The following is a 26,721-nucleotide window of genomic DNA, read 5'->3' as shown; positions in this document are numbered from 1 at the left end:
TGATAATATACAGTATTTGTCTTTCTTTGTCTGACTTATTTCACTAAGCCTAATACCTTCCTGGTCCATCCATGTTGTTGCAAATTTAACATTTATTTTAATATATTTTAAGATGTGGTAGGTAGGGTTGGTCCTCTCCATAACTCTTCTTTTTCAGAATTTTCTTGTCTTAGTATCATAAACTTTTAAGTTAGCATTTCTATTTCCAGAAAAAAAAAAAACAACCCCGAAAACCCATGTTGTCCTTTTTTTTTTTTTTTCGGTACGCGGGCCTCTCACTGTTGTGGCCTCTCCCATTGCGGAGCATAGGCTCCGGACGTGCAGGCTCAGCGGCCATGGCTCACAGGCCCAGCCGCTCCGCGGCATGTGGGATCTTCCCAGATCGAGGCACGAACCCGTGTCCCCTGCATTGGCAGGCGGACTCTCAACCAATGCGCCACCAGGGGAAGCCCCATGTTGTCCTTTTTATATGGACCAAATGAAACTTAGAGTTTAGGGAAAACTGTCACGTTTACGACACTAAGAGGTCTTCCTATCCAAGACCAGATCCAGTTATTCAAGTCTTCTTTACATTCCTTGGTAGTTTAAAAGTTTTCTTCAGATAGGCACCATATATTTCTTGGAATGTATTCTTAAGCTTTTTTTTTGTCTATTGTAAAAGGGACCTTCAAATATTTGTTCTAATTAGTTGTTATTTATATATAGAAAGCTATTGTTTTAAGTTATTTTTTGTAACCAGCTAGCTTATTCAATTGTCACAATGATTCTAATAGGCTTTTAGTCAATTCTCCTGATATCTACCTATGTAATCTATTATCTCCAAATGATGATTTTGCTCCTTTTTCCAGTTTTAATCCCTTTTCTCTTTCTTGTCTGTTTTAGCTTATACAGTGCAAGTCACAGTGGTGATAGCAGGCATCCTTGTCTTGTCTCCAGCATCTCTTGCAATGCTTCCAGTGTGACACCATTAAAAAGATGCTAGTGTTTGGCTGAGATATATACATCTTTTATATTGCTAAGGAAGTATCCATCCATTCTTATTTTATACGATTTTATTCCCTACATCCATTTCTGTTTTGCAGTATTCCATCCATTTGGGATGGATACTGAATTTTAACAAATACCTTTTCAGCATTTTTGGAGCAAGTGTTAATTCTTTGCTCCACTGTCCCTTGGCCTATTCGGGAAATTATATGAATTGATTTCCTATATTGTACTAACCTTGCATTCCTGAAATAAGCCCCCTTGGTTGTGTTGCTGGGTCCTATTTGGTAATAATTTATTTAGGATTTTTAGGTTTATATTCATAAGTTTTCTTTCCTTTTTTTTTAAGATTTTTTTTTATGTGGACCATTTTTAAAGTCTTTATTGGATCTGTTACAATATTGCTTCTGTCTTACGTTTTGGTTTTTTGGCCGTGAGGCATGTGGGATCTTAGCTTCCGGACCAGGGATCGAACCCGCACCCCCTACATTGGAAGGCAAAGTCTTAACCACTGGACCATGAGGGAAGTCCCACATAAGTTTTCTTTTTTTGTGTGTTTTGTCAGCTTTTCATATGATTACGATGCAGGCTTTGTAAAAAGAATATTGTAGTTTTCCTATTATCTCTGTGGTCTGGAGAAGTTTAAATAGAATCTATCTATTCCCTGAAAGTTTGAAAGAATTCACCTGTGAAACCATCTGGGCTTAGTGCTTTTAGTGGCAGAGGCAAAGGTAGCTTTGATAATCATCTCAATTTCTTCTACGGTAACAGGAATGCTTAGATTTTCAGTCTCTTCTAGGGGTTGGCTCATGTCATTCCATTTAGCCAGATTTCTCTTCTTAACCTCTACCCTTCTAAAATTGTTGTTGTTGCTGAAAGTGGAGCTAAATTTTCTTATAATTCTTTTATTTCCTCTTCCAACTCTGTTTTGGATATATCTAGTAAGGAGACTGGTCATACTTAAGATACCTGGTTCTAAGTTTTTAGATTTCAGCCCTCTTTCATGAGCCCTTATTGTGCACAAAACCACCAAGAAGGGCCAGAAAGCTCAGAGATGAATAAGCCCAGATCCTCAGGCACTCTGGGCTAGAGAGTTGATACAGAGGAATAATCACAGCTGGAGTCACGGTGCCTTTCTTTCAGAAGAGAGACTGGTATAGCTAGTGGTGAAATGAGATAAACTCACTGCATGTATGTCCCTTACCAGACAATTAGATAACAACCCATTTAATAAGATGGCAAATGTACAGAGGCAGAGTCAGGGGCTCAGGCTGAGTCAGACCTGGGGGAGACAAACTGGGGTCCATCACTCCAGGCTCTGGCCCCGTAGGCGACCTGCTAGCTAAAGCTATGTCAAGAGTAAGAGCAAGGCAGGGTATGGGATGTGATGAATTACAGGGAGCTGGCCTGGAACATCAGCATAGGTATTGCTCATATACAATCAGCACACAAGCCCGGGCCAGGCCAAGGCCAGCACACTGCCCAACTCCTCTTCCCCTTTCTAACCTTAGTTGGGATGGCCTTTTTAGGGACTGTCTTACTTGCTGCTCTTGCTGATGTCTTAGACACTCTGTTCTATAGGATCCAGGCTGCCCTTGTCTCATACAACTGAAATTTGGTTAGATGGCAGGGAGGTGCTGCCATCTCAATGCTTAGGAGGGTGAATAATAAGTAAATGAGAAGGCTCTAAAACTAAAAGGGATTTCCCAAGAGGCTCATAATTAGCATTAAACCTTTTACATTTTGTGAATAAAAACTGTTTAAACTATAGTGTTGAGTAAATGAAGTAAAACAAAAACAGGCCTTCCATATCAAGCAGCTTCTTCTATTTCAGGTACTTTCTGGAAGACAGCCATGTACTACTTGGCAAACTCTAATTCCTCATTCAGCCCACTTTGGATATTATAAACCTTGATGAACAGCTATGGAACTGGTAACACTGTAAAAAGCAATTCAGGAACAGGATGAAACTTTGTCTAATATAATGTACAAAAGAGGAAATGACCAAACAAACCCTCTTACCTGTGTCCACATGGCTTCAATTGTGTGTCTGCTACCTCATCGCAACACAGGGAGCAGCAGTTTTCCCGGATACTAACTTGCTTCAACAGAGCAAGACGCCTGTGCCTGAGTAGAAAACACAGTTTGAAACTCATTTTGTCAACAAATAAATGGGGCCTGTTAGCAGTGATGCATACGAAGTGCCTTGAAAATGCTCTGCACATGTGAGTCTACCATGTATTCCCTAAGCTTTGTTCAGTAAGGTTTTCACACAAGACATCTCATTTCAATCTTTCAATGATTTTCTAAAATAGAGAATGAAGGAGGCATGGTCATTCCCATTTTACAAAGAAAGGGGCAGGAAATGATTTGCATAAGGTCACAGACAAGGAAATGATTTGTATGGGTCAGACACAGTAAACAGATTCAGGAATCAAATTTAAGTCTTTTGGTTCTAAGTCCAGTGCTTTTTTTATTTTACCAGCAAATTAAAAAAAATTTTTTTGTTTACCTATCTATCTATCATCTATCTATCTATCTTGTCTATCTCGGCTGTGCCGGGTCTTAGTTTCGGCACTCGGAATTCTTGGTTACACCATGCATGCAGGATCTAGTTCCCTGACCAGGGATCGAACCCTGCATTGGGAGTGCGGAATCTTACCCACTGGACCACCAGGGAAGTCCCTACCAGCAAATTTTAACATTTTAAGTCACACACTCTAAGAGTTTGAGGAAACGCATAGAGCATTTCCCAAGAAAAATGCACACACACAATTTTCAACGTGTTTATGACAGCTCATCATAGCCACCCTGGAAGTCCAGACACCTTGGGTTAGAAGCCTCGCATTATACTTTCACTCAGCTTGGAATGGAAAAGCAGACATGCAGAACTGCTCTGCTGAAGGTACAGCCTGATGGATGGCCAAGAGAAACAGGAAACATTCGTTCAATTCACATAAGGCCTTATTATGTGCCAGGCACTGTTCCAAGCTTTGGAGATTCAGCAGTGAAGAGAGGACTAAAAAAATATCCCTGCCTTCAGAGAGTTTACACTCCAGTGGGGGGAAAACAGACAATAAATCAGATTAAAAAGTAAGATAGGCAGATTTTTAAATGCTAATGAGTAGTGTGAAGAAAAATAAAGCAGGGAGAAGAATAAGGAGTGTGTATGTGAGAGGCAGGGAGTTATAATTTTAAATACGGCAACTAGGGAAAATCTCACTAAGATGACATTTAAGTGAAGACATGAAGGGAGTGAGAGAGTGAGCTTGCGGGCATCTTGGAGAGAAATTGTGATTTATGATAAAAAATATATTTTGTTTACATCTGCATTCCTGGCACAGATTCCTAAAACCCTCGATGATTCATAAGTTAAGAGAGCTAGAAAGGTCTTTTGTTCTGTTAATGAGGCGGCTTTTAAAAAGCCCGCTAGGTACCTAAGGATGGGACTGGGAACCAACCAGGTGATTAGAAGGTTGGAACTTTTCAGTTCCCTCCTCTCTCCTCTGCCCCACCTCCTGGGATGGGAAGTGGGCTGGAGACTGAGTTCCATCATCAAAGGCCAATGATTTAATGAACCAGCCCTGTGTAATGAAGCCTCCCTACCAACCGAAAAGGACAAGGTTCAAAGAGTTTCAGGGCTGGTGAACAAGTGAGAGGCAGGGAGATTGGCATGCACAGATAGCCTGTTCCTGAGTTATATACTATTCTAATAAACCGGTAACCTAGTAAGAAGTAAACTGCTTTCCTGAGTTCTGTGGTGGCAGCTCTAGCAAATTAATCAAACCCAAGGAGGAGGTCATGGGAGCCTCCAATTTACAGCCACTTGGTCATAACCTGGACTTGTGACTGGCAGCTAAAGTGGGAGAAAAGGGCAGTCTTTGCAGGACTGAGTCCTTCACCAGTGGGATCTGATGCTATCTCCAGTTAGACAGTGTCAGAATTGAGTTAACTGCTCAGTGGTCCTGGAAAACACACATCAGAACATTCTAGTAGCAAGAAGCATTGCGACAGCAGAACATTCTAGTGCAAAGGCCCTGGGGCTACAATAGTAGACCTGGTATGTTTCAGGAGCAGCAAGGAGGCCAGGATGGCTGAAAGAGCAGGAGCATATGGGAGAGGGTCGGAGGTCAGAGAAGTAATGGAGGAGAGGAGGGGACAAATCGTATAGAGGATTTAAGCTTTTACCTTAAGTGAGAGGAAGCCACTAGAGTCTTTTCAGCACAGAAGTGCATGATCTGATTTATGTTGTAACAAAAACATTCTGGAGGCTGTGCTGAATAGACCGAAGGGAGTTAAGGCAGGAACAGGGAGACTACAGTTTAAGGGCAGGGCAAGAACAATCCAGGTGGAAAATGATGGAGGCTTCAACCATGGTGGTAGCAGGGAGAGGGATAAGAAGTAGTTGGATTTGGGATATATTCTGAAGGCACAGCCCACAGGATTTGCTGAGGGATCTGTCGTGGAAATGGCAGAAAATCATTCCCTGCCTTGTCAAGGATACTCTAGGATTACGGCCCGGGAAACTGGAATGACAATGGAGCTATTAACAGAGATGAGGGAAAACTGTAAGAGAAGCAGGTGGTCATGAGTGGATGACTTCTGTAGCTGAGAGGTGGGTACATGGTGCTTTATTGTACTATTCTTTTTTTTCTTTTGTGTGTATCTGAAGTTTTCCATAATAAAAAGTTTAAGAAGAAAAAAAAAGAATGAATAGAAGAAGAGATAGAGACAGAGAGGATTTACAATATAGAACAATTTACAAAATGCCAGATAGAAACAGGACCATGATCTCCTACCCTGAAGTCAGAAAAGAATACTATTTCTATGAGTAAAAAAGGACCCTTTCGCATTAAGGAGGCCACTCAGTCTCCAACAACTCCTGTCTTGGTGTCACTGTCACAAAAGCAAAGTCTAGTGTATTATAGGACTGCCCGAGCTTGTAACTGCTGTTCTTATTCAAGGCAGGCTGCACTTTGGGCGCGAAAGTGATGTGGTACCAAGAGAAGCTGCCCATAAAAGACGACTTTCCGACAGTTGGCGCCTACTGCCATCTGACTTTTGGAAAGTTTAATTCTGCAGGGGTGGTTAACTAAATGCTGAAGCACTTTTAACCAAGGCCAGCCTCCAGGGGAACTCTTAGATGGATGGATTGTACCTTTCAGGGCGTGTGTGAGAAGGCAGACTTGTTTATGGGCCGCATCCAAGAAGACAGGCTACATAAAAAAAATGATGGGGCATGACAGATGAGAAAGGTGTTACTTCACACTTCCACTAAGAGGAATCTGAAGTTCAGAATCCCTGTCAGGCACCAAGACAAGGTGAAAGGAAGTTCTAAGAATGAACTTCAGATCTCTGAGCCGGGATACAAGTGGCCCTTCTGTTCCTGAGATATTATGGAGGCTCTGCCACTGCAGGGCTGTCATCACTGTGTGACATTTTCTAGTTCATCTGGAAACTGCTGACTGAGCCACTCTCAAGCCTTGGGACACTGAGTCCAAGGTGAAGTACACTGCAGAAGGGCTCGTTACAAACCTGCGTTTTGAGCCAGAACAGGAGCTAGGATTACAACATTATGTTACAGATACCTTTAAGACCATAAAGGCCCAACACTGGCTATGCCATGGCCAGTGTGGTCTCTTTGACTGCAGATTCCTTACCTAGGCAAAATGATTTTCTCTTCAGCTGTTAGGAAGGCGTAGTCATTAAAAGTGCTAAATTTCACAGATGGTGGATATTTGAATGGTTTTGCTCCAAAATTGAACTCACATTGTTGATATGACATGAAACTAGCTGCAGCAAAAAATCCAGATCTACAAATAAAAATAAACAGAGGTCAAGAGAATTCATAAAAACAAAGTAAAGCTCTTACACAAAGTGGTGTTCAGAAAATGGGAATAAGTCATACCCGAGCAGAAAGAAGGGTGACATTCTGTTTATTAACCTAGACAGGACTGTGAACCAGAGAACATCCTGCTCTTACTTTCCTATATCAAACTCTGGGAGGGTTTTAGGTAAGATCAAATGGGTCTCCAATTACTTGAAATACAGTGATTTCTCATCACAACTGACTACATAAACGGACAAAGTTTTTTTTGTTTTGTTTTTTTTCTGGAGAAAAGTACATTCCATGCATCTGCTCAAATTTTTGACTGAGAGAAGGTACTTACACAGTAGATGAAAAGACTTGCTTCTCAGGAGGCAGCTGGTTGCCATTTAAAAAGAAAATCATTTGCTTTTCATTCAAATCTAACAGAAATCCTACTGTGTCTCCTAGAGGATAAAGTGAAACACTGTTAGGATATGGAGATTCTGCTGTCTCAGGGTTTTAATGTCACTGTATTAAGTCTGTTTTTATAGCCCTGTACTCAACATATTCATCATTTTTGCTTCTTCTGCAACTGATCTGACCCATTTACATCAATATTTGGATGTACCATTAAGAGGAAAATGCTGCCAATTAATCTATGAAAAGTCATCAATTGTAAGATGCATCCCAATTTCAAAGATGTGAAAATGTGGGGAAAATATGCATTTGGGGATCAGTAAAATATGGTAAGATCAAAATCATGAACTTTTTTGCCTCTCTGGTGAGAGTTAAAACTCTCTGAGAGGGAATTCCCCAGCAGTCCAATGGTTAGGACTCTGTGCTTTCACTGCCGAGGGCAAGGGTTCAATCCCTGGTCTGGGAACTAAGATCCTGCAAGCTGTGAGGCACAGCCAAAAAAACAAAACAAAACTAAACTGTCTGACATAACAACTGCCCCCAAACATGTTTTTTTTTTAAAGCATTCATATTCACTCATAAAGTTTTTGCTTTTTTTTTTTTTTTTGCGGTACATGGGCCTCTCACTGTTGTGGCCTCTCCCGCCGCGGAGCACAGGCTCCGGACGCACAGTCCCAGCGGCCATGGCTCATGGGTCCAGCCGCTCCGCGGCATGTAGGATCCTCCCGGACCACGGCACGAACCCATGTGCCCTGCATCAGCAGGCGGACTCTCAACCACTGCGCCACCAGGGAAGCCCAAGTTTTTGCTTTTTAAAATGTCAAAGGGACTTCCCTGGTGGCACAGTGGTTAAGAATCTGTCTGCCAACACAGGGGATATGGGTTCGATCCCTGGTTTGGGAACAGCCCACGTGCCACAACTACTGAAGCCTGTACGCCTAGAGCCTTTGCTCTGCAACAGGGAAGCCATCGCAATGAGAAGTGCACGCACCACAATGAAGAGTAGCTCCCGCTCACTGCAACTAGAGAAAGCCCGAACGCAACAAAAAAGACCCAATGCAGCCAAAAATAAATAAATAAAAAATAAATTTATAAAAATAAATAAATAGTCAAAGATAAATACATGAAATTATAAAGTAATGACAAGAAAAATTGACCCTCAGTGGTACTGGAGGAAAATCTGGCAATATATGGCAAAAGCCTTGAAATTCTGTATACCCTTTGCCAGAGAAGATTCATTTCTAAGGATTTATCCTGAGAAAATCCAGAATGGTTTATAATTTTTTTATAATAATAATTTTAAAAGGCAAAAATGTAACTTCCAACCTTGAGGCATTGATTAATATAGTACTATTATATAATGGAATATTGAAAAGCCATTAAAAACAATGTTATTTAATAACCTGGAAAGCTGTTCAAGGCATAGTAAGTGTAACAACAAAAAATATACACCATACACAAAAATAAACTCAAAATGGATTAAAGACCTAAATGTAATGCCGGATACTATAAAACTCTTAGGGGAAAACATGGGCAGAACACTTTTTCACATAAATCGCAGCAAGATCTTTTTTGATCCACCTCCTAGAGTAATGAAAATAAAAACAAACAAATGGGACCTAATTAAACTTAAAAGCTCTTGCACAGCAAAGGAAACCATAAACAAAATGAAAAGACAACCCTCAGAATGGGAGAAAATATTTGCAAACAAAGCAATCAACAAGGGATTAATCTCCGAAATATACAAACAGCTCGTGCAGCTCAATATCAAAAAAACAAAACAACCCAATTAAAAAATGGGTGGAAGATCTAAATCGACATTTCTCCAAAGAAGACATACACATGGCTAAAAAGCACATGAAAAGATGCTTTGGGCTTCCCTGGTGGCGCAGTGGTTGAGAGTCCGCCTGCCGATGCAGGGGACACGGGTTTCTGTCCCGGTCCAGGATGATCCCACATACTGCGGAGCGGCTGGGCCCGTTGGCCATGGCTGCTGAGCCTGTGCATCCGGAGCCTGTGCTCCGCAACGGGAGAGGCCAAAACAGTGAGAGGCCCGCGTACCGCAAAAAAAAAAAAAAAAAAAAAAGCTCAACATCACTAATTATTAGAGAAATGCAAATCAAAACTACAATGAAGTAAGAACTCACACCAGTTAGAACGGCCATCATCAAAAAATATACAAACAATAAATGTTGGAGAGGGTGGGGAGAAAAGGGAATCTTCCTACACTTTTGGTGGGAATGTAAATTGGTACAGGCACTATGAAGAACGGTATGGAGGTTCTATAAAAAACTAAAAATAGAGCTACCATATGATCCAGCAATCCCACTCCTGGGCATATATCAGGAGAAAACCATAATTTGAGAAGATACATGCATCCCAATGTTCACTGCAGCTCTATTTACAGTAGTCAGGACATGGAAACAACCTAAATGTCCATCAACAGAGGAATGGATAAAAAGGATGTGGTGCATATATACAATGTAATATTATTCAGCCATAAAAAAGAATGAAATAATGCCATTTGCAGCAACATGGATGGACCTAGAGATTGTCATACTGAGTGATGTAAGTCAGACAGAGAAAGACAAATATCACACGATATCGCTTATATGTGGAGTCTAAAGTAAGGGTACAAATGAACTTATCTACAAAACAGAAATAGAGTTATAGATGTAGAAAACAAACTTATGGTTACCAGGGGGTAAGGGCAGGGGAGGGACAAATTGGGAGATTGGGATTGACACATACACACTACTATATATAAAATAGATAACTAATAAGGACCTACTGTATAGCACAGGGAACTCTACTCAGTACTCTCTAATGGCCTATATGGGAAAAGAATCTAAAAAAGAGTGGATATATGTATATGTATAACTGATTTGCTTTGCTGTACATCTGAAACTAACACAACATTGTAAATCAACTATACTCCAATAAAAATTTTAAAAAAATGTTAAAGGTAAATTAATAAAAAAAATACATATCTATATATACACACCAGATTGTGTTTTAAAGAAATCTCTGGATGGAGGAATTACATGAGATTTTGGTTTCATTTGCTTTTTACCCCTATTTTCCAAATTTTATAATAAACTTAAGAAATCTTTTAAAAAATCATTTAAAAAACAAACAAGACAGTCTTTGCAGACAGTACCTCTATCTTAATGCTTTGTTAAATGAAGAAGTGTTGGGACTTCCCTGGTGGCGCAGTGGTTAAGAATCCGCCTGCCAATGCAGGGGACATGGGTTCGATCTCTGGTCAGGGAAGATCCCACATGCTGCAGAGCAACTAAACCAGTGTGCCACAAACTACTGAGTCTGCGGTCTAGAGCCCGCAAGCCACAACTACTGAGCCCACGTGCCACAACTACTGAAGCCCATGTGCTTAGAGCCCGTGCTCCGCAACAAGAGGAGCCACCACAATGAGAAGGCTGCGCGCACTGCAATGAAGAGTAGCCCCCGCTCACCGCAACTAGAGAAAGCCTGTGCGCAGCAACGAAGACCCAACACAGACAAAAATAAATAAATTTATAACGATAACAAAAAAATATCAGAAAAGTATTTTTTAAAAAAATGAAGAAGTGTTATGTTCCTTTAACCTGCAAACCCTTAAAATGAGGGCTTATGTGGGCTTTGCAGGTTTTTTCCTTTCCACACTATTAGTTAATTGAGAAGCTGTCCCCTCACAGCAAGGGTCAAATTCCTGCTCTCTTAGCATGCCTGAAAATTCAGTTTACATCTATAATGCTGATTGTGGCAGGAAACAGAGAGAGGGCAGCTTGGAGAAGAAGCTGGGCTATATCCCCCATCTAGCTCCAATGCTGGGAATAAAATTTTTCCGGAGGTTCCATCCCCTACCATATGACTCTATATCTTCAGAACAAGGCAGTGCACCAGGAGGCCCCTTGAGAATACTACCCTCTGGTGCAGTGGTGCTGAAGCAAGGAAGCCCTGTTTTCACTGTATTTAGTTGGGGGTAAACACTCACCTTAAATTTTTTGGTGTAAGTGTTTAACAAATCAACTGTGGCTCTAACTATGCTGTTTGAATCTTTCATTAATAAATGTTTTCATGGGTCTAGGGCATTTAATATTGCAAAGCAGTTGGGAAAAAAAACTGAATTGGGCAAAAAAGATCATGCTGTTGATAAGATATATTCTTGCTAAAATCCTAGAGCCTTGATTGAGAGTCCTGGCCCTGCAGCATCCTGAGCCTGATGTCTGGAGAAATGAGGCTGGGCAGAAGTGTTTGAGGCTAACAGTACTCAAGTCATCTTTAAAAGCTGCCCTAGAGAGCCCCGGAATGTGTCCACTGAATAGTGCCAATTCTCTGAAAATAACCTTATTTTATTGGCATTACAATTTCAGTGTCCTCAATATCTCCACGGCTGCTTTGATTTAAGACATATACCCAGAGAGGAAACTAGAATTCATATTAATCTTAAAATGATCATTTCCCCACTAAATTAAGAATTTTATAGTCTGAAATGTTTTGCTAAAGGAAGGGCTCCATCAGAGGTGAATATCAGGAGTACGGTTCACATCTATGGTAGGGGATACAAAAGCTAATATCCCTTTTCACATTTACTCTTTTTCCATTAAAAGATTTTAAAGCCTAACATAATAAATGCCTCATCATAACCAGATGTCTTAACCTAATTAATAAATTCATGATGAAGAGGAATGAATACCTTCTTTCCAGCAGGGGTGTTGGTGAGGCTTACTTCTGGCGTTGTACCAAATCAGCTGCCTGCAGCCATCGTATGCACAGGAGTATTCGTCGTCCCCAATGCCGTAGCCTTCCTGGAGGGAGAGAGGGCCCAGAAGATTAGCAAGGTTCTGCCTGCTGTGTTCCATTAACCTGGTGGCTAGAATTCTAAGCTTTTTGGATGAAGGGAGAGAGGCTACAGTTCTTGGAAGATACCAAAATTCTGACATAGAGTCAGAATAGAGTGTGACTTCACCAACAAATTTTTCCCAAGTTTCACATCTGTTAGTTCATTTAATTCTCATGAACCACCTTAAGGCTGGTGGTATTATATTCCATCTTAAGAGGAAATAAGGCTCAGAGAAGTCAACCAGCTTGCCCAAGGACATGTTACTAAAAAAGTCAAGTTTGGACCCTGGAATTTTCTGATTCCAAGGCTGGTGTGGGCAAACACCTTTCTTTCATGTAGTACACTTCAAAACACCCACATGCTCAGAGATTTCAAAACTGGAGACAACAGAAGGTTATAGTGGGTAATCAGCTAACAGGTATTCTGAGATATCTGAACATCACACAGGTCCTTGGCAGCTTCTTTTATTAGTTCCTGCCTTTTAATTATTTCACAATTATTTTATTGTTAACATAAAAGGGGAGGTGGGATCTTAAGAAATTATTTTGAGCACTTATAAGAAGAAAATAGAAAATACAGAGGAAACATGCAGATCTGACAACTGCTATCTTTAAGGCTCAATGGTGAAAGATTATAGTGGAGAAAGGCATTGAAAATGTGGGCTGAATCCAAGTAAGATCTCAGATCCTGGTGATGGTCTGCTTATTCTATGCGACAATGCAGTGAGGAGATAGATTGGAAAAAGGGCTCCAAGATGCTTCTTGACTACTCGGACCACAACATACTGAATTCAGATGAGTGTTCTCCAAAGTGAGGCTTCTGAATTAGCTTCTGAATGCACTATTCAGACTACTCAAGAGTTAAATGAGCTTGCATAAGTTCTCAGCCTAAGGCCGAGAAGATATTCACCAGTCTATTAGAAAAAACACCTTGCTATTCCTTTCAAAGCCTGAACAAATAAGTAAAAACTTACTTTTTATTTGTGGAGTGTTGGGGCATAGGCAAAAGGCAAGCAATTCTTTTCTATCTTTCCTTTCTAATGTCCTAGGAAGTCCTCCACTGAACACTTGAAAGAAATTCCTAGAAGATTCCCAGCCACCAAGAATTGGTTAAGAGCAGACTTTACCATGCAATGTCTTCTATGCCTGGATGAATTTCACAGTAATGTGGCATTTGGAGACAGAGGGGAAACTCTAATCGTTTTAACCACAGATCAACTTCTACAGGCTAAGAAGTAGGTGCCTCTGCTAAGCAGAGATACACTTTAAAAAGCCCTTTGAGCTCACATACCAAAGAGCAGTCCAGATGTACTACACCCTCTTTCAACGTGAAAACATTCCCAGCGGAACTATAACTATGGTCTCCATCAGCTGAGGCAGACAAATGAGAGAACAGTGTAGCTAGCTTGGTACTTGGGGTGATTATTTTGATCTGTATGTTCTGGTCACGTATACTTTAGTAATGGCAACATTAATAAAAACAAACAACAAAAAAGCATTTATCCACAGTTTGTTGTTTACAGAATATATTGACTCCTTCCCTATGTGGTGGACACCATCCTTTCTTCTGCTGTCCAGTATCCCTACTACTTCCTGCTATGGGAAATGTAATGAAGATACAATGTCCTGCCTCCTGCTCTGGAGATGGAGGGGTAAGATGTGACCTTGGCCAACCGGACCCTCCCATCAGACACCTAGTGTCTGTGACCCCACATGGAGGAATGGTTAGGACCTTTGTGGCAGCAGTGTTGGCATCCTAGTCCCTAAAACACTGGCTGTTGTACTTCCTGTGTCTTGGCCTCTGATGCTGCCTTGGAGCCTGTCTGGTTCTCAAACCCCTCAATAGTCTGGGAGCTCCCAATAGGCTTCCAAGTCATTCTTTTTCTGTTTAAGATAGCAGAGTCATTTTCTCCATGGCAAGAGGCTTCAACAGGGAAAGAAGCACGGGCTGCCTTGACCAGGGTTTGAATTCTTCGCCAGCAGTTGGAGGCTAGGTGACTTTGGGCAAGTTTCTAAATTAATTTCTTTGAACTTCATTCTCATCTCTAAATGGGAGAATAATACCTTCCCAAACTCTCAAAAAGATTAGAGATGAGTATGTGAAAGACCTGTCACATGGCAGATGCTCATGAAAAGGCAAAAGATATTTTAGATAAGTCAAAATGCACCCTTGGAGACTTGCTCCTCCTAAACCCCCATAAATATATACAAGATAACTATTCTCTAAGTGACCTGAACAAGAACTATCCTTTAGCTTCTCAGATTAATGATCTATGTCCAAGCCCAACACTTTGACCATCTTTTCAAAACCGAAGCCCAAGCAGTAGGAGTTAAAATAAGTCTATGAACAGACTTCAAAGTTTTAGAAACTGCATGTATTCTAGGAATGACTTATTCCATAAAACCACACCCTATCTGTACAGGCAAAAGGATTCAGAATCACCAGAACAATGTCCATGTGAAGCAAAGTTGTAAGTATGGCAACATCATTAAAATCCTACATTTGGGGAAAGATACATCAGACTTCACCAACCAGTACTTGAATCAGGGAAAAATGTTTCATTTTTGTTTTTTAAAGAAAGAAATTAAGTCTATCAAGCAATCTGGAGGGTAGGAAGATAGTATGTTAAGCCTCTTAACTTGAGAAGCCGAAGTTTTTGCAACTATATGGCAGAAATTAGTTTCACCCATCAGATAAAATGATCCAGCTTTATTGGCCACTAAAAAAAAACAATCTGCAACATTCAGTCTCAAATATACTACACTCAGACCTGTAGTGTGCTGCCAAATTAGGAGAGGCACATTTTATATCGAAGCTTTCTCCCGAGAGGATTCCACATTTCTTCTAGTTCCCAAACAAATCTTTACTTCCAAATGAGACTAGCGACTTCTCTGAGACTCTCTCAATTTTCAAATGCAAAGAACACAACTATTGTAGAATAGGAAGGGGACTGAATTCTAGTCCTAGTTTCTTTTTGTCCCAGTCTTAGTCTCAGTTTTCTCATCTGTGAAATGGAAACTGTGACAGTAAAAACTGTTGTGGGAATCGGATGATAGGCTCTAAAATGAAGGTGCTCTGGAAATTAAGATTTTTTTTTTAACTCCTAAAAAATCCTCTTGAGGACATCATTTGGGGCAGGCTGTCAGTGTAACTGATACTGTCTTCTTTAAATTAGTGCCCAAGTTGGGCACTAAAAGACTAACTGGCATCGTTCTCCAGACCCACTTACTTCTGACTACATGGTGTCACAAAAAAGCCCCATTCTTCCAGGTTTTAATTAAGGCCTAGAGGACTAGGAGGCGCCGCATCAGGGAAGGTTCCCAACAAAGCAATGGCAGACTGGGGTCCAGTTTTCCATCCTGGACAAAAATCCAGACCTGACCTCTCCCTGGGCCCTCTTCCTCCAATTTGTCTCTTTCCAGCAAGGAGTTTAGTAAAATGCCATGAACAATTCCAGGATGCTGTACAGCCTTGTTGAAAGGGCACTTTAGAAACTAGCTGTATGGGATGGGAGGCTATTATTTAGATTAACATAAAAAAAAAAAATCTAAGGGACTTTTCCCAGCTCAAAGGGTAAAAATCATATGTCCACAAAATATTCCTGATCAAAACTGGATTAATTCCAAACAGCTTATAATATGACTATGAGAGGAAAGCCGATTGGGTTGGGCATTAGAAGGGTATAAAGTGACAAGAAATTAACATTCGTAGGAAAGCGAAGAACCCCAACCTCTCACACCCAGGTAGAGGCAGCCCAATTCTGCTTCCTCTAGTGGACTTAATTTTCCCTTATAAATTACAGCTTTGTCTAGCAAAAGATAAATACTGAATACTGAAAACAAATGTGCCTACTAATTATAAGGTAAAAGTAAGAGGAGTCAAGACAACATTTAGTATTTTATGAAAGGAACAGAATTCCTACGAAGTTTCTAAAGCTTAAACGCAAGGTAAAAACCATCACTGGACCCAATATAAAAACTGAGCCAAACATGTGGCTGGGGCTGGAGCAGAGCCTAAAAAGAAAAAGAGGGGCTTCCCTGGTGGCACAGTGGTCAAGAATCCGCCTGCCAGTGCAGGGGACACGGGTTCAAGCCCTGGTCTGGGAAGATCCCACATGCCGTGGAGCAACTAAGCCTGCGCACCACAGCTACTGAGCCTGCGCTCTACAGCCTGCGAGCCACAACTATTGAAGCCTGTGCGCCACAACTACTGAAGCCCGTGTGCCACAACTACTGAAGCCCACACACCTAGAGCCTGTGCTCCACAGCAAGAGGAGCCACCCCAACGAAGAGTAGCGCCCCCCCGCTGCAACTAGAGAAAAGCCCACGCGCAGCAACAAAGACCCAATGCAGCCAAAAACAAAATAAATTAATTAATTAAAAAAAAAAAGAGGAAAAAGAGCACATCTAAACTCTGGGTGGAAGATTAACATGAACTTAAAACTTGAGGGGAAAAAAACAGCTGACGGGCAATTTCACCTGTGTTTTCCTATTTCTAAATCAGTTTAGAAAACCACTGTTAGGGATTTGGCACCATGTGATTCAGCCCAAGGAACGATTATTGTGCAAAACTATCTGAAAAATGAGTCTCCGCCACCCACTCGCCAAAAAAACTGCTGCTGCTCTCATCCACACAGGTCTCCAAGGTACTCACATGATTGAGAAACTTGCTGTCTCGTGTGGCCCAGCCGATCTGCATGACACCAGAAGTGACCACTGTTACTTCGTAGTACCACACCCCAGCATCCACACAAAAGGTGCAGCGCACACTTTCAAAAGAAGAGGCATCACAGCGAGCCTGGCAAAATCAAAGAGCATGGCAGTCCACCATCAATGCCTGAAGACCACCAGAGATAACCAACGGCTCAGAAGGTAGAATCTATTCTTCCTCATTAAAGCTCCTGGTGGACTACTGTCTTCTTCCCTGTGCATTCTCAGTGACAAAAAGTATAAAACCGAAGGAAGGACACTCTATTTTATAGTTTAATTTCCAGGGAGTTCCAGATTGAAAGGATTGGAAGACCTCAAAGTAAGAATTAGTGAAGGCTACTGGCTTCATTTTTAAGTACTTACAGAGCTTTGCTCTTATAGTAGAATCTTTTCCAAATGCATAAACATTGTACTTGTTAGGGAGGGAGATGAGGGAGAGAAGGATATTGAAGTGTATTAGATGGAGTACCTAAAAATAATCTGAAGCAGAAAACTACATAAAGCATTTGGCAAAAAGATGTAAGATCAAAGAACCTATTTGCAGCCATTCTTCAACGGCTCTTTAATCTTGACATGTCTAGTGCCTAACGGTACCTTCCTGTATATAAGCAGCTCTTTCATTAACCTTCACCCCCAAATCAGCAACATTTTCAACATAAAGGGAGAAGGTGAAGCTCTAGACTGAATACAATTGGTTATGCAGGGATTTAAAAAAAGGAAGGGCCGGGCTTCCCTGGTGGCGCAGTGGTTGAGAGTTCGCCTGCCAATGCAGGGGACACGGGTTCGTGCCCCGGTCCGGGAAGATCCCACGTGCCACGGAGCGGCTGGGTCCGTGGGCCGTGGCCGCTGGGCCTGTGCGTCCGGAGCCTGTACTCCGCAACGGGAGAGGCCACAACAGTAAGAGGCCCGCATACCGCAAAAAAAAACAACAAAAAAAAACAACAACAAAAAAAGGAAGGGCCTCTTTTAGAAACACTAGTCTTTGTACCTTTAACTGCATAAAATGGCAGAGATGAAAATCAGACATATTTAAACCAGTCAATAAACATTATAGCATGTACTATATGTATAGGACCATGTTAGATATGAAAGAATAAATAATATCCCAAACACGCTCTCTCCCACCACTTCTACCTCTAAACACTCTTTGCGTATGTAGAAAATTTCCATCTATTTTGCAAGGATTGCTTTTGTTCAGAACCAGGGCAGGAAAATGAGGACAAGATTTTCTCCCCAGAATGGTCCATCTATGGAAGCTTTACCTCCAAGCCATGAGGCGAGATCTTCAGGTACTCACTGACATCGTTGCTATTTAGCATGGCCTTAATGCTATTCAAGTCCACTTTCTCATAGGTCAGCTGCCTACCTTCTTTTAAAACTGCAAAAGAAAAAGTGGGCACATTTCTAAGGCAGGCTGTTGTGGAGAAAAAAGCTACTGTCATCGCTAGTTGCCATTCTAGTTAAGAAGTGGAGGTGCTCATAAATGGCAGAATTGATAGACTTATAACCTTAACTTTGCTGCTACACTGCCATATGAAGATTAATTAAGCAAATGCTAGTAAAAGCAGCACTGCTAGGTTTATATTTCTGTTCCCTATAGTCATTATTTTGCATGCAGCAAAATCCAAATGGTACTTTTTCAGAATTATTCTTTAACTGGCACTACACAGGCTGGGCACTGAGCTACTCCATAATGCTGCAGTGGGAGCAGAGGGGTCACATGTCCAACTGTGCTTTCGCACAGTGCTACCTGTGGGAGGGGGAGTGAGGATAGAGCAGTAATATAGTTTTAGTTCTTGCAGCTCTTGGAGGAGAAAAAGAAAAGTTGGGAGCAACTCTCACGGTATAGGTAAGACATGACTTGAGTTTTGAAGAGCAAAGTTGGGACAAAGAGAAGAGTAAAGAGGGAATTCCAAGTGAGGGGAACATGCCCAGGGGTAGGAATGATTGGGAACTGCTTGTAGGACAGTGAGAAGAGTTTGTGTTGGAAAGAGTTGATTAGACAGTAGCATCTGATTAATGGCCTAGATGCAGGAGGAAACAGGGGACCAGTAAAAGCTTTTGAACAGGAGAGTGCTGCAATTAGAAGCATTCCATCTAATAGTCTGAAGAGTCCCTAGACTCTTTACTTTACTGCTAGAATATAGCCAACCCACCAGTAGAGGACCTTATATGGAAAAACTCACACTCACTGTCACAAAATAAAGACCTGTGATCCTATTTAAGAAGTGGATTTGGAAATGAAAACAGGCATTTTAATACAGGACAACTCCTACTTACAGAGATTGTCTAAGCTCCACTGGGCACAGAAACCAACTTGACGTTTCAGATAATCAGGATCATCAGCCCAGGACTCTAACGTGACAAGCCGCTCACTAATACTGGATTCAGATATAGTCAATTTATTTTCACCTGTTGGGAAGACATAAACCTTAAATTAACCATGAAAGAGTAGGATGATTTGCTGGGTAGATTAATGGAGGGAAAGAGTGAGGAGAGACAATTAGAGAACCTGGAAACTATAATAATGACAAAGCCCAAGAGCTCTATTTTCTAGAAAGTAGCAATATGATCACTAAATTTTTAGCTATAAAAAGTGGGTAATCACGGTCACCAAGTTTTGATTCTTTATATATATATATATATATATATTTCTTTTTTAACATCTTTATTGGAGTATAATTGCTTTACAATGGTGTGTCAGTTTCTGCTGTATAACAAAGTGAATCAGCTATACGTATACATATATCCCCATATCCCCTCCCTCTTGCGTCTCCCTCCCACCCTCCCTATCCCACCCCTCTAGGTGGTCACAAAGCATCAAGCTGATCTCCCTGTGTTATGTGGCTGCTTCCCACTAGCTATCTGTTTTACATTTGGTAGTGTATATATGTCCATGCCACTCTCTCACTTCGTCCCAGCTTACCCTTCCCCCTCCCCGTGTCCTCAAGTCCATTCTCTACATCTGCGTCTTTATTCCTGTCCTGCCCCGAGGTTCTTCAGAACCATTAAGTTTTGATTCTTTAGGTGAGAAAACTCTTGCCTTTGTCACTGTTACATCTTACTGGCTTTGAGATGTTTACCCAGACAAATCAGAACGTATGCATGCTTCTTATCTATTTATTTGGCTGTGCCACACGGCTTGAGGGATCTTAGTTCCCCAACCGGGGACTGAACCTGGGGCCACGGCAGTGAACGCCCAGAATCCTAACCACCAGGCCACCAGGGAATTCCCCAGAATGTATGCATGTTTGATGGGGTTCAAAAGCATCAGCTCATCCAGTAACTATGAAAAATAAGATTTTTAACAAGCGATATAGATCATTAATGTAAGAAGTCACTATACCTACTTGTCTGTGCAAACTTTTCCAGTGCGATAAGTGCAAAAAGCATGACTGTGGGGTGGGACTGTAATTTCTGAAAGACAACAAAAGGTAAAAAAAAAAAAAAAAAAATCATTGCCCTGCAGAGATGGCAAGTTATCAATTTCCTCTTCTGACCCAATGTGTGCTAGATTTTTTTTTTGGAGCAGTAGGAGAAGTTTTACTCATTCAAGTCCATGATTATCCATTTGCTAATATTGTTAGTAATAAACCAAGATAGAGTCTCTTAAAACTTATATTATTTTCTTGAAGTTACCGTGTTCATTTATAGATATGGAAATTTCAAAAGTATCTTATTAAATGTACTATGTTATTTTACTTAGTATCATTTATATATTAAAGCTTTGTTAAATAAAATCATGCTGATTCTTATATTCCTTTAAGCAAGCCAAACAGAAGCCCAGAAATATAGCTAAAAATGGCTTTTTATTCAGAACCCTAAAAGGAGCCATTCATCACTACCAAGTTCCAAATTTATAAATAATGAAATTTACAACTTATGGCTTCATTTTCAACCTGTTCTCTGAAAGGAATTCTACAAATGCTGATGGTAGGTGGGATAGAGCAACAAGTGAGCTCTTTCAGTTACATTTAAGTTCATGTCACATGTGTTCACATTTGAAGGAAGGTCTAACTGCTTAACATCATATCTTCTCACAGCCATCCTTCCCCACAGCTATGCTAGGTGCCTGCAAAAGAGCTCTAGAACAACAGATGATTTCCACTCACTTTTCTGGTGCCCAACTGGGTTCTGCAGAGCTCATGTAACCATTGCCCTTCCCTGCTGCAAAGCCTGTTTAGCACCCTGCTTCTTGCCACATCCATCCTCATTCCCTCTGTCTGGTTTTTCAGGCCCTGAGCCCTCCCCACCTGGCTACTAAGTCTATGTCCTCCTGTCTCTGAACACTGTCTTCTGATCAGATAATTCTCTGTAATATGCTGGGAACATGGCCATTTCTGGCTCTGGGCTTCTGCCGGTGATGTGCCCTTAGCTAAGAAACCCATTTCTTCCTCCTGTGTGCACAAACAAATCCTAGCCCTGTGGTGTGACCCAGCTGAGGTCCCACCTTCATCAGGAAGTCTGCCTCCCATGACTCCCAGCCCCCTCCACCCGTTTCTCCCACCTCCCAACCACCTTCTCAGAACCCTTGGCACTTGGTCCGAAGGAAGCTATTTTGCCCTTGATCGTATCCTGTCATAAAATGGAGGCTAATTATCTTGTCTGAGTAGTTTTGTTCCCCTAACCAGGAAACTGCTTGAGGGCAAAGGACTGTTAGACTACTTCTGTATCCCTACAGTGCTTACTTAGCATAGTGTTAAGTGTTTTAAGTACATATCATATAGGTCCTGAAAAAAAGGGTCTTTCAGATTTTGAAATAAGGCCAACGCACAGTAGGCCTGAAAAATAACTTTAAAAAACATAGACCAGTCAAGACTGCAGTCAAGCAGTGTGAGAGATCCGATAGCACAGCCTTGGCAAACCACAAGCTGCACAGACGATATATCAAATACTCAACAATAGTTTTAAGAGCAGTAATGGTGGGGGGGATGGAGGAGCAGAGATTTATATACACTGGGAATCTGACCTCACAGTTTCCTGTTGGAATGCCGTGTAATTCTGTTTCCACTGCGGAGGTTCCTACTACCATTTGGCAGACTCTAAGGACGCACACAAAAAAAGCCAATCATAGCACCTATCTTATGACTAAATTTAAAACCAGACCAACTCAGCTGTTTTTGCTTGCAATAAATTCCTATCCTGCCCTTACTTTTTTTTAAACACAGGAAGGAATAGATAAACACTCAGGAAACACCTGCAAATAAAATTTATAGCTGATTCCATTCTCTGTGCCAGTGGCTAAGTGGGCAATTTTAGAAAAATGCACAATTCTAGATGACTAAGAATAACTAGCTTTGATGTCTCACTTACCAGACACTGTAGCAAATATTCCAGTATTCCTGGGCTAAGTAAACCTATACTTGCAGGACCTAGATGAATACAACAAACACTGGATATAATTAAATGTGTTACATTATTTTGAATTTGTAACTAATACCAATAAAATTGTAGAGCTCTTTTACAAAGTACTCTCATGTGCATTATCTTATTCAAACCTCCTGCTTAAGGCAGGGAATAGTACTATCCCCATTTCACAGTTGAGCAACTGAGCCCACTCCTGAGACACACTCCTGAAGTGACTTACTCCAGGGCACTTGGGGAGCACATGGTAGAGGTTGAACCAATACCCATGTTTTGATTTCTAATCCATTGTTTCTTCCACCATAAATGATGCAACTAGCTGGGTTATTCACCTATACTTTGATGTTAACTTTCGTAAAATGGGTAACATTCACAGACAAGTAAAAAATCTGCTTGTCTTCTCAGGAATTGCTCCAATTTAAAGTTCCTTTTCTTCCTCCCCTACCAAATATGTCTCTATTGCCTAGCTAAACTTTATAAAGTGTGTGTATATGTATATTACATATTACATACAATCTTTATCTTATGAGCTTAGCCTTTTCTCTTATTTTTAATTTTAAAGCAAATAAGGAAAACTTTTTCTTTTAAATTTCCCTCTGAAAGTCCTCAAAGCTAAATTAGTTTGCATTTACCTCTGTGGCCTTGAGTAATTTTTTTCCAGTTAGACCCTGCTGCTCAATTTTATTTTATTTTTTTAGAGACACGTCTTTGTGGTAAAGCAGGTTTGATCAAAGACCTGCAGTGCCATCTTCCCCTTGATGTTAAACAACTTAAGATCTTCCTTGATGGAGCTTCCCAGAGTTACCTGCTAGTTTCTCAGCCAAGCAGCCTAGGACTGCAGATGTGTTCCTGTGTTTGGCAGGATGACCTGAGTCCTGGCAAGCTACTTCTCCATTTAAGTTGAGAATTTCAGTCAATTTCTGGAGTGCATCCTAAAAACAAAAATGTACAAATGGATTTGATAAATGTATTACTTAGGTTTTTTTTCCTCAAGGTAATTCTTTGACACAAAAGCAATAACCATGTGTTAAATCAACTCAGAATGACCATACAAAAATGATACAAAATAGTCACAGGATACCATTATTTTTTTAATTTTTATTTTATTTATTTATTTACTTATTTATTTTTGTTTTTTGCGGTACACGGGCCTCTCACTGTGTGGCCTCTCCTGTTGCGGAGCACAGGCTCTGGACACACAGGCTCCGCGGCCAAGGCTCACAGGCCTAGCTGCTCCGCGGTATGTGGGATCCTCCCAGACCGGGGCACGAACCTGTGTCCCCTGCATCGGCAGGCGGACTCTCAACCACTGCGCCACCAGGGAAGCCCAGGATACCATTATTGATGAGAAATATTATTTGATCAACCTGAAAGTTTTCTTAAATGAATTGCTAGATTCCATTTCATTCAAAATGTACCAGTTGTATCAAATATATGCTATATACTCGAGTCGTTAAACAGACTAAGTCCACCCAAATGCCAGTATGATTGATAACAATAGGGCCTAGTGATACTAAAGTAAAGAGTTTCTTACAAAATTTTTTTTTATCAATCAAGAACAAATATCACCAGAATTTTAAAGGCAAAGACTTTAAAAGACTAGGCAAAGGTCAATTCACCAGTGACAAGGCCAAAGACTTTTCCCTCTGTCCATGTTTTCCATGTTAGGCCCAAATGTCTGAGGCTTTAAACAAATGAAAGATGCCAGAATCCAAAATTTTAAAAAAAGGATTCCATAGACCATATGGAATAAGGCAATGAAAGTTAGATACTTTCAGTCTACATAAGGGATAATCAAAGTTATGCCGATATTTAATATGTTTAAGACTCAAAAGTACTTTTGGTATAACAGTGTTTTCTCTTAATAGAAAATGTTTAAAAAACTTTTGTTATGAGGAAATTGTTTGGAGAGAGAGAAGAAAATCAGCTCAGCAACTGAACATTCTTTTCTAGTTTCAAAGATTGCCATTTCAGATATAAATGCTTCCAATTTTAACATTTTTAAAATTTTAAACTAAAGTTTTAGAGTAAGCTATTGACAGAAAGAGGATGTAGCAATTTGTTAGTAATAAAAAACAAGTTTACATAATGAAATTAACATTAAATAAAACAGACCCAAAATATATAAAAAGAAATGTATTATATCAAATGTTCTTTGTGGTCATTCATCCTGTGTTTAAGCGGAGATGTCAGTTTCATAAAAGATAAGTATTAACTTACTTTAGTGGGCAATGGACATTCATCTAGTAATAATGTTATAACAGCTGGTCCCAGTGGATCTTCCAATGGAATAACTCTAATTAAAGACTGGACAACGTCCAACCATCCTTCATCTAGGAGCAAATCAAGAAGATTATACGATGGAGCCATATTTTAAAAATGTGAATATATAACTTACAACACAAGATGACTTCACATTAAAATAGAAACACTCTTGGAAAACGGAAACATCCTATAGCTTTTAAGCAGCTAGTATTTGGCATGGACATGGTCATCAACTGCTAGTCATCACAGTAGAGACAAAGAATCCTAACTTACAGGAGTCTGGTGATTTGGGGGTATCTTTATTTGAACAACATTTAAGCTATGGTTCTGGGTTCTCAAATTATGATTAAATAGTTTCCAGCATCTTATTTATGACATAGGAGTTAACTGAGAAGATTAAGTATCTGAAACAGTTGGCTCTATTTTCAGAATGACATTTAGGAAATTGAGGGACAAAAAAATTATCCTCCCCATTCTAGAAGAGTTATAGTCGAAGATCTGTCAATGCCAAAAATAATTTTATTTTAATAATTTTAGTGAGATAAAACCATTACTGAAATATGCAGCATATACTCAGGATATAATACAGTGCTTATTAATTATTGTCCTTATACAAGAAAATTTCCATAGACTAGGGGTTTTTTTCTTCATCATATGTGTTAAGTATTTTTGAAGTCTTTTATTAAAAAAAAAAAAAGTGGCTACACTTCTTCATGATCATTAATTAGGAAGTATTTTAAAAAACTTTAAAAATACCTGTTTCTGCCATTTCGTGCAATGTAATCATTGAATAGGGAGGTTCCTGATCACTGAAAAACAAACATTCAAGACATCAAACTTGAAGAAATGAGACATGACAATTTCAAATAAAAGTTCAAACTGGAAGTGTGGGGGTAGGAAGAGAAAGAAATGTACATTAGTGAGCGTAGAGAAAGAGATGGAGGAGACAACCAGAGCTATAATCTATAAGGACAAACGCACACCACGTGTGCTCATTTCCAAGGTTACTATCTATGATGGCCCACAAATAAAATGGGCAAAAGGGCACATGAAAGGACCACCATGTAGCCTGAAGTCAAAGCATGGGACTAATACTGGAGCCCAGAGCCCACTTTCAGCTTTACCTCTAGTGGCCCAATGCCAATAGAGACAAGCCAGGGAGGACAACATCATCTTCCTCACATGTACCTCAAAGAATCACCAGGAATGGAGATGACAATCCCAAATGAGGACTTACAGAAGCAAGGGCCTATGTAACATCTTCATTTTTAAGTGTTCTTCTGGTAAATATCACTATGTGCTTAAACTTCATAAAATGGTGTTAGAAGAAAAAGAAACCAAACTTAAGCTACTTAATCTTCTAGTCACTGCTCTAAAATGGCATTTTCCCCTTAATTCAGTGGACTTTCAAACTGTGATCTCAGGAATCCAAAGAGGTGCTTTAGGGGAACCTTTTTTTTTTTTTTTTGCTGTATGTGGGCCTCTTACTGTTGTGGCCTCTCCTATTGCGGAACACAGGCTCCGGACACGCAGGCTCAGCGGCCATGGCTAACGGGCCCAGCCGCTCCGCGGCATGTGGGATCTTCCCAGACCAGACCAGGGCACGAACCCGTGTCCCCTACATTGTCAGGCGGACTCTCATCCACTGCGCCACCAGGGCCCCTAGGGGAACTTTTAATAATGAATGAAATATTTCCCATCAAACAATGATAATCTAATTATTTAAGGAGTATATTCACTGCTTATTTGTTTACATATCGTGGCTCTCTGTTTCACTGTGAAAAAAAACAAAAACAAAAATGATTGTCTTCAATCTTTTAATCCTCAGAATAACCTTGCAATATGCGAATTACTAAATTCATTTCAGGTACTCATTAGGTGCCTGTGTTTGACACATCCTGTGCCTTTTCATAATAAGGGAAAATTCTTATTTAAAAGAATTGTCTTAAATGATATAACTAACGGATACAAACGTTGCTCTGGGGCAATCTGGCAATAATGAAATTAAGTATGCATATACTCAACAATGCTAGAGAAGTTATTACACAGGTGCATATGAGGTTATTTGCTGCAATGCTATTTGTAGGATCAAAAAATTTAGAAGTAGTGACCTAAGTGACTGTCACCAGATTATATGATAACAAAATATAGTACTTTTGAGCATACAAAGGAATACTCTGTAGCAGTCAGAAGCAGTTGTAGCTTTATATACAGCAACATAGGTCTCAAATATAATGTTGAGAGAAGTTAAAACCAAACAGACTTCTCTGTTATGTAAAATTTAAAAATCATACACAAAACAATATTTATAAACTTCCTATACAGACATA

At 40.3% G+C, this 26,721-nt stretch overlaps 1 protein-coding gene across 2 annotated transcripts in view; it reads right to left on the bottom strand.

The window, feature by feature from the left end:
* RSPRY1 (ring finger and SPRY domain containing 1) overlaps positions 1-26,721 on the bottom strand; it is a 46,595-nt gene that overhangs the window by 2,446 nt on the left and 17,428 nt on the right. For both annotated transcript variants that reach the window (XM_067718875.1, XM_067718876.1), the window contains exons 3-14: positions 25,148-25,200; positions 24,347-24,459; positions 22,932-23,058; positions 22,076-22,134; positions 20,113-20,179; positions 19,043-19,174; positions 18,025-18,140; positions 16,707-16,850; positions 11,907-12,018; positions 7,155-7,257; positions 6,645-6,797; positions 3,007-3,111 (exon numbers count right to left, since the gene is read on the bottom strand). In XM_067718875.1, coding sequence (XP_067574976.1) covers positions 3,007-3,111; positions 6,645-6,797; positions 7,155-7,257; positions 11,907-12,018; positions 16,707-16,850; positions 18,025-18,140; positions 19,043-19,174; positions 20,113-20,179; positions 22,076-22,134; positions 22,932-23,058; positions 24,347-24,459; positions 25,148-25,200 — 1,284 coding nt within the window. The remainder of the gene's footprint in view (positions 1-3,006; positions 3,112-6,644; positions 6,798-7,154; positions 7,258-11,906; positions 12,019-16,706; positions 16,851-18,024; positions 18,141-19,042; positions 19,175-20,112; positions 20,180-22,075; positions 22,135-22,931; positions 23,059-24,346; positions 24,460-25,147; positions 25,201-26,721) is intronic.

The sequence above is a fragment of the Pseudorca crassidens genome, chromosome 20, assembly GCF_039906515.1.
Source record: "Pseudorca crassidens isolate mPseCra1 chromosome 20, mPseCra1.hap1, whole genome shotgun sequence".
Classification (NCBI taxonomy): domain Eukaryota; kingdom Metazoa; phylum Chordata; class Mammalia; order Artiodactyla; family Delphinidae; genus Pseudorca; species Pseudorca crassidens.
Note: the sequence above shows the minus strand (reverse complement) of the source record. Positions and strands in the feature narration are given on the sequence as shown.